This window comes from Cynara cardunculus (genome assembly GCF_001531365.2).
Source record: "Cynara cardunculus var. scolymus isolate 2C chromosome LG 6, CcrdV1, whole genome shotgun sequence".
In the NCBI taxonomy this organism is placed as follows: Eukaryota; Viridiplantae; Streptophyta; class Magnoliopsida; order Asterales; family Asteraceae; genus Cynara; species Cynara cardunculus.
In genome coordinates this window covers 17,924,250-17,932,571 of record NC_037533.1, presented here as the reverse complement: position 1 = coordinate 17,932,571, position 8,322 = coordinate 17,924,250, and the positions used below count along the sequence as shown (strand labels likewise).

Genomic DNA, 8,322 nt, shown 5'->3' with positions numbered 1-8,322 from the left:
CCATTAACCCCCACGTGTCGGTTTCCATCTCCTCCTCGCTTGAAACTCCTAAACCGTTTCAACATAACATCTCTTTAAAAAAAATCAATCGACGTACCTGCATCACTGTATTGTCATTTTCCGTGTCATATATATGCATATGGACGGACCTACAATGATGCCAACGGTGGCAAGTGTCACTGTATTATTTCTCCGTCGAATGGTAAAAAAAAGTTAGGTTCCTGAAAAGGAACAACTGTATTAATTTGTTGTGTGTCACCGTATGTATTTTGAAATTATAATGTGAACAAGTTTTCTTTAGTAGAATTGATTTGCAAGGTTTTTATACCATCCCAGACCCGAGTTCGAATCTTGTTAGTGTCATTTTATTAGCCAAATGATGCACAGTTTAAAATTTTCTCCCTACATTTGTTTCTTATAGTCAAATGGTGCCATCATTTGATTTTTTTCCCCTATATTTGTTTCTTATAGCCAAATGGTGCCACCGTTTGAAAAAAAAATATGGGAAAATCCCTGTATGCTTAAGCATTTGTTGATGTTTGGTATAGTTTAATTCATCATCCCCTATTATATTTTTCTTATTTCTTCTGATATCTGATTGTTAGATTATCTTTTTATTTATTAGAAACAACTATTCATCGTGTTCGATGTGATACTTTTGGATTGTATATAAATGAATATATTATAAGTTTCTGTTTGTCATTTACAGTGTTTGATAGGAACACGACACAGATCAAATACAAGTTTGACATACATAAAAAATATCAGCATCGATAAAGATCGACCCTGTTCAATACACGCTTGAAAGCCGAAAGATACTTGATAATGCTGATGAAGGTATTTTATAACTGAATTTCATCACAAAACCCTGTAAAAACCTGAATGCATTGGCATTTTTATGATAAAAAGAATAAGCATAATTTCCCAATGATGAAACATTGCAACACTTTTTTGGCTTAGAATCTCAAATTCCCAAACACAATGACTTTTGTTATATTTTGCGACTGTTTGATTGGCTTTACATGAAGTCCTATATGGATAAAGCTGTATGTGTTGATTAATTTGTCTGTATAGATCATAAAGGTTTTTTGTTTAGGAGTGTTTATTTATAGATGAAATAAGCGTGTTCTTTGATTAGACGAACAAGTTTAGAAAAAACTTCTCCATTAAACTTCATCCAAAAAGCTTACTGAATAAGCCACTTTCTATATCATTAATTAACCCTTGAATAATCATGCATAACTGACTGAATAAGTTGTCGGTCTCGTTAAGCTGCTAACAAACAAGCCCTTAGTTTGCCCATCAAGTGAAGTATTAGTCAAATTTGTAATATATTTGAAAATGAAGGGGGTTAAGTGTAAATTCTAAATTTTTACTATAGCAAAGGTGGGCGCACGTGACTATGTAAGCGCGTAAAAATCAAACCCACACTCTCAACCCCCAACCCCCCAACTTGATGAAATGCGCTGTCGTTTAAAAGAAGCATACTCTTGGTTTTTTGTTACAGCTTTCCTCCAGACGAAAGGTCGCTTATTCTCTCACTCAGTCCGTTTCACCGAGTCGACTCAGTTTTAGCTCATCGTTTTCCATCACCGGAAAAAAGAAGATAACAAAGGAACCGGTAAATTAATCGCCGTTAAGGTTTGCGAAGTTGATCGGAATATTTTGATGGTTCAAATGATGAAAACCACCAAGGTTTCACCGGAATCTCAGTTTCAGCAGCGTGGAAAAATGGCGCCGGTGAAGAGAGAGATGGCAGAGGAATTTATTCAATACGATGAACAATACAGCCATCTAAACAAGCGATCTAAGGTTATTTTGTGGTTGTTATTATCAAATTTGTTTTTAGCGATCTAAGTATGTTTTTTTTTTTTTTTTTTGTTCTTAGAAATCGGTGAATCATTTGAAATTGATAATCTAAGATAAGAGAGGCAAAATACACATCGTAGACATCGATCTCAATCGAAGGAGCACTAAGAATTAACAGAGGAGTTTTTTTTTGTTGATTATGACTTGGTACTGTAATGTAGAAATGAAGTATAGGCATTGCAAATTGATATTATGCTTCTGTAATTGATCATTGTGCTTTTAGGGTTTAATTTACGAATTAATTACACATATTTGGTTCTGTTATGGAAATTATAGTCTCCGGTAGTAATTGGTTATTAGAGAGATTGAACTTCATATCGTGGAAATTTAGGGCATCGTTCAAACTTGCAGTTCTATGGAGGGGGAAGAAGAACTAGTCAATTTTAGGGGTCTTTAATCCTAACATTACAGTACCAAGTCATGATCAAGGGAAAAAACTCTTCCATCAATTTTTAGTGCTCCTCCGATTCGAAGAGCATCATCATCTATAGATTGATGTCTATGATAAGTATTTTGCCTCTCTTTGCTTAGATTATCAGTTTGAAATGATTCGCTGTTTGTACAAACAAAACAAATACCTGCAGAGGATTAAACCGCCACAAATCTCCAACACCTTCACATCAAACAGTTGACGTAATTAGAAGAGCATTTGGATGACACTTTTTTCCATAGACATGGAGATCCAAGGCGTTAAGAATGCCCCAATTCATTTTATAGACGTTTTTTTCTACTCAATTGACCAAAGTAGCCAAGATTTCGCAAGTAGAAATGGCTACTGCGATAGCTTGCCTATTTTGGTCAACTATGTAGAAAAATGGATATGAAGTGAATAGGGGGTAAAAAAATGGCTGTTTTGTACAATTTCCCTATTGTCTATTGTAAATTAATTTCTTCCGTCTCTCTTTTTTCCAGCAGCAAGATTTTGGAATGGGTAGTTTTCCTGTATCACCGGCACAGTTCAATCCATTGGATGAACCGAGTCCATTGGGGCTGCGGCTTCGGAAGAGTCCGTCTTTGTTGGATTTGATTCAGATGAGGCTCGCTGAAGGGAATGCTTCTTCTAAGATTGGAGCTGATGGTAAGAAAGGGACCAAAATCATTGCTTCTTCTGCTGCTTCTGATAAGCTGAAGGCTTCAAACTTTCCGGCATCACTTCTTAAGATTGGTACCTGGGAGGTAAGTTCCCACTTCATTGTTAACATGCCTTCCATTTTGAAGAATTTCAAACAAGTGTTTCAATGTATTTCTCTAAGTGGTGGCACGGTTTAGCTATTAGAAAAAAATCTATAGAAAATTTCTACAAAATTACTAGTATTTCTTTGTTGGTTGTTTCCTTGTCCCTGCACAAAAGGAACCAGTGTTCGAGTCCTGTCTTCAAATTATTTTAAAAAACACAAAAAGTATATAAAGAACACCAAAATTTTGGCTGAAAAGTTGGAAATTCCACAGAAGTTGTGCCAATAGTTTAATTTTAAAAAATATAAGGGCACCCAACAAAAAGAATACGGTGGCAACCTTCAAAAACATAATATTTTCCATTACGATGGAACCATGACCCGTGCCACTCTACTTTCTTATGTAGGTCTTCCCTCTACCTAGAGTTTGAGATTGACCTACTTTTCATGGTTTTGTAGTATAAATCAAGATATGAAGGGGACCTTGTGGCCAAGTGTTACTTTGCAAAGCATAAGCTCGTGTGGGAAGTTCTTGATGGTGGCCTCAAGAACAAGATTGAAATTCAGTGGTCCGACATTATGGCTTTGAAGGCAACGTATCCAGATGATGGCCCTGGCACTCTGGATGTAGTGGTAATCTTAATTCATCAATTACCTTTACTCTCTCAACTATTTAAAACAAACTACCCTATAAATCTCACTCAGAGGGAGAGTCTAGGGAGGGTGTACGTAGACATTGCCTCTACCTGAAGCGGTGGTAGATAGGCTGTTTCTGCTCTCACTATATAATTACCTCAAAACGATAATAATAGAGTCGATGGTATTTCTTTTCTCTGCAGTTAACAAGGCAGCCTCTCTTCTTTAGAGAGACGAATCCCCAGCCAAGAAAGCATACATTATGGCAAGCAACCTCGGATTTTACAGGTGGACAGGCTAGCCTGCACAGGTACATTCTTCTAGTTATTGTAGGGGTAGGCTAAATGCACGCCTACATATTAGTACCACCCTCACACACATCAACATCAAGAGTACATATGGGGCTAATCATGTGAGAACCACAAAAAGGTTACAAACCCGTGAGAACCAATCTTAAATGTATTGTTTCACATGATTTTGAAAATCATCTAAGGCTAGAATTTAATCAAGGTATTGTTTCACAATGTGAAACTTTTTTACGCGCATCTTTTGTTTCACAATATCAACAACACTACATGTTCCGTATGTTTTGTTGCACGATGTGAAACCACATATAGTTTACTAGTTCTCTAACGTCTCGAACCTTTTTGAGGCTCCGATTTGATTAGAGTAAACTACAATTTTGGTCCCTGTGGTTTACATACAACTACGAACAAAGTCCCTAAACTTCATTAAGTATAGTAATGGTCAATGTGGTTTGCATTTTGCTTAAAAAGTGATTTGTCTGTAAACCACAGGACCAAAATTGTAGTTTACACAATATGAAACAACGCATAATTTACTAGTTCTCACGGTTCTCAAACCTTTTTGAGGTTCCGATTTGATTATACTCTTATATATCTCATTTACAAATTACAACCTTAATTCTCTTTTAAGGGAATGTATTTACTTCCGGAGTTATAGTAGCAGCCATTATAAAAAGTTACTAGTAGACAATACCGAATGTGTCTAATCGATTTGCATATTCCATTTCGGCAGGCGCCATTACCTACAATGCCCACAAGGCTTATTAGGTAAGCACTTCGAGAAGCTGATCCAATGTGACCCTCGTCTCAATTTTCTTAGCCAGCAAGCGGAGATAGAATTGGAGTCCCCATATTTTGAACCCAGGACATCATCAGTGTTTGACGAGCCAAATGAATCCAATGAATATGATTTAAGCCGAGAAGGACCCGCCATCTTTGATTTACGCAGAACAGCTTCACCATCAGGCGGTCAGTCGTCCTCATCAAGGAGCGAGTTGCATGATCCTGCTGGTCGACCTACAGAACTCTCTCGGGAAGCACCTTCACCCAGCTCAGGTGACCTTCAACTTGACCTAATCACTTGTGTCTAGGTGACCATAAGCTGGCTTATTTTGAGCTTATATTGAAAAATCCCCATTCGGTTTATTATTATCAACTTAACTTTTTGAAACGATGCATCAAGTACCATTTTAATAAGCTCGAGGGTTTTTTGCAGTTATGTGACTTATATTTTTCCAATTAATTCCTTAACACGTCTTTTTAGTTCATCTAACATTGTCATCTAAGCTTATCAACTACTCTCTCTGTTCCAATATTAAAGCATTTTTCTATTTTAGTTTGTCCTAGAATGAATTTCCACTTTAAAAGTAAGCATCTACCTTCCAATTCTACCCGTAGTTATGAGATGGAAAGATCCATTGCTCCCTCTGATATTAAGGTAAAGTTGTTATTTAGTTAATTAAAAAGTGTACTAAATTACTCATTTCTATAACCGTGCCTTTCTCACCGTGGACATTTATTTTGTTAGTTTTTACCGAACATAACTATTCCTATCAGCTGGCTTATCAGTCAACAACTTGTCTTCAGCCAACAGTCTGCTTATCAGAGCCTTGGGGGCTGTTTGGTTGGTTTTCCATCAAGACATGTATGGATAAAGCTGTCTGTGTGGATTGTGAGGGTTTTTTAATAGATGGAGGGAGCGTGTTTTTTAATTGTGAGGGCGGGTTTGGAAAAAACTTGGCTTTTTGCATAGATATCCCCCTAAAAGTTCACTGAATAAGCCAATTTTTTATATCATTAAGCCTCTGCAAAACAGTCCTGTGTAGCTATCGAATAAGCTGTGAGTCCTATAAAAGACCCTTAGTCTGCTTATCAGAGCCTTTTCTATCAAACCTAGTCCACTTGTGCCTCTAACAAATCTAATTTTTTTAAGGAGTTCTTACGAAAAACGTTTTATTTTTGCTGTATCCAGTTATGGACACCTCGGCAATCGAAGAAATCAGACGAGCCGGGACCGAGGGACCGAAAGGTCTTGATCTTTGGGACCAAATCAAAGTCCCCGGGATCCAGCCCTCAATGTCGATGAGTGATTTGGTCAACCACATCGAAAACCGAATCACAGGACAACGAACATCCGGCAACCACCACCCTCTTTCCCGTGAAGAACAAGAAAGCTTAGAGATCCTTGAAGACATTAGCCGATGCTTATTCAACGACGCTCAGTACGGAACATCAACTTCCGACGAAAACTCCGTCATGTCAAAAGTCAACTCTCTTTGCTGCCTGTTGCAGAAAGATCCCACAACTTTCCAGGATCTCGAGGGTAAAACCGTCAGCGACAACAATAGGATTAGTTACGAAACGAAACCTGTTAGTGAAAATCCAGTGATCGAGGGTGAAAACGATGATGGTAAGAAGGTTAGTGGCATGTCGAGAAAGGACTCGGTTGGTGAATTGCTGCTTAACCTTCCGAGGATCGCATCTTTACCGCGATTCTTCTACAATATGTAGAACGATTTTGGCGAAATGGAAGGTAAGTTCTATATACGTTAATCGATCAAATCCTACTTGAAAACGGCTTTTCTGATCAGAAACGGAACGTTTGAAATGGTTTTTACGAGAAGGGTACTCGTTAATGTATATATTATATAAGAAGTGGTGGGTGGTGCTCGGAATCGGAGCTCGTATTCGTAAGTTGTTTCGAGTTGTGGTGGATCTTGTTTCGAAACTTACTGTATATACCTTCGTCGTTGACTTGTATTTTATGCATTCAAGTTCGTAACATCCATTTGGATTCGATTTGATTCGATTCGATTTGCCCCTGTTGCCTTTTCACTCACGCTTTTACCCAGTAGGAGTCTTTACGGTTCTACCTTGGGATGTAAATGGGCCGAGGCGAATCGAGTAGTATGATATTCGCGCTCGGCTCGAAAATATGATACCGGGTTCGAGCTAGATTCACTTTTTCAAAGTAAGCTCGAGCTGAATACCTTTCAGATTATCGAGCTCGAGCTTGAGCTTGATGCTTGTTTACTCGGTTAAGGGTTTGATTTGCGATCATTCAACTAATATCGGTTTGAGCACGATACTCGGTAGTAGTCACATTTTTACTCTATGTTCATGAAAATATTAGCATGTTTGGCTCGAAAAAGTATATGTTTGAATGACTCAGTTTGATCCGAACTTGAAAAGTTTAATCGAGTTTTCAAAAGAGTCAAGTTGAAAATTGGTGCCACGAAGTTCGACTCGTTAATTTAAACGAGTCTTATTTTGTGTTTGAGATCGACTTGAGTTCAAGAGTAATTAAAGCTCGAGTAGCTCGTTAAAAATTTGAATCCTTTACATCCCTAGTTTTACCCTCTATAAAAGATATGTTTGTATAAAATTGGTTTTGATTACGTAAAAGATAATAAAAATTGTTAAAATGACAAAAATACCTTTTATTTAACGAATTTTTTACAAACCGTTTAAGGTAGGAACTAAAGTCAAACGTTTTTTAAATTTTAAACTATAAGAACAAAAAATGTTCAAATCACCTAGGTTCAAATCAAAAACCACAGGAACAAAATAACAAAGGTGATGTCTGATTGATTTGAATTTATGCTCCAAATGTCAAAAGTGTTTAGAGGTCTCAGGTTCAAATCTAAAGAGGAATAAAAATTTCTTTTGTGGTCACAGAGGTTCAAATACTATGACTCCAAGCTACCTGCAAAGCAGATAGTCGTTCTGGAATTAGTCGGCTCACATAACGGGTTGGATATCTAAGTTAATAAAAAAATTTATTTTCAAGAAACCACCCGGACCAAAGTTGAGAGTTTTTTCTTTGCATTAATATAATTTAGGTTCCGTTTACCAAACGCTTATTCGGGTAAGCGCTTACCAAGTGACTTTACCGGATGAAATATGACAAGGACTAAAAATCTTACCCGGTAAGAGCGAAAACAAAAATCGAGTCTTACCCGGTAAGTGAGAACGAGGACTCTTACCGGGATAAATTATTACATACGACGCGTTTTAGTGAATAAAATCTTACCCTGTAAGTAAGCGATAGTGTTGAATTTTACTGATAAGTATTTATCGGATAAGTGTTTAGCTAAACGGCCTCTTAGTCCAAAAAAAAAAAAGGTATAAAGCATTACATATCCCAAATCCATGTAATGTTGGTTTGGGGAGTGCTAATGGCACCCCCTTGGCAGGGGGTGTTGATTTTCTTGGAAATTGAATCCATCATCTTTTTTCATAAACATCAACTCAATAATTATATATTTATATTTTATTAATTTTGTTTTATTTTATATATTTATATTAGAAAAATATATATTATTTTATTATTTTTA

At 36.9% G+C, this 8,322-nt stretch overlaps 1 protein-coding gene across 4 annotated transcripts; it reads left to right on the top strand.

The window, feature by feature from the left end:
* The first annotated feature begins 1,474 nt into the window (after positions 1–1,474).
* LOC112514426 lies at positions 1,475–6,792 on the top strand. Of its 4 annotated transcripts, none has more exons than XM_025120900.1 (7): positions 1,475–1,621; positions 1,720–1,812; positions 2,782–3,045; positions 3,504–3,677; positions 3,884–3,990; positions 4,719–5,041; positions 5,958–6,792. In XM_025120900.1, the coding sequence occupies exons 2-7, from the start codon at positions 1,732–1,734 to the stop codon at positions 6,494–6,496; spliced, it is 1,488 nt and encodes a 495-aa protein (XP_024976668.1). In that variant the 5' UTR covers positions 1,475–1,621; positions 1,720–1,731; the 3' UTR covers positions 6,497–6,792. The 4 variants fall into 4 exon arrangements, with proteins under 4 accessions (XP_024976668.1, XP_024976667.1, XP_024976665.1 ...); XM_025120899.1 differs by having other exon boundaries at positions 1,475–1,641; XM_025120897.1 differs by having other exon boundaries at positions 1,476–1,812; positions 2,785–3,045.
* Positions 6,793–8,322: the final 1,530 nt, after the last annotated feature.

What these genes read in the sequence shown, in the direction of transcription:
- LOC112514426 (XM_025120896.1), top strand. Translation starts at nt 1,669, where the DNA reads ATGGTTCAAATGATGAAAACCACCAAGGTTTCACCGGAATCTCAGTTT. An exon ending in TTAAGATTGGTACCTGGGAG is followed by an intron (nt 3,046 to 3,503) that starts GTAAGTTCCCAC and finishes ATGGTTTTGTAG; the next exon opens with TATAAATCAAGATATGAAGG. An exon ending in CTGGCACTCTGGATGTAGTG is followed by an intron (nt 3,678 to 3,883) that starts GTAATCTTAATT and finishes TTTTCTCTGCAG; the next exon opens with TTAACAAGGCAGCCTCTCTT.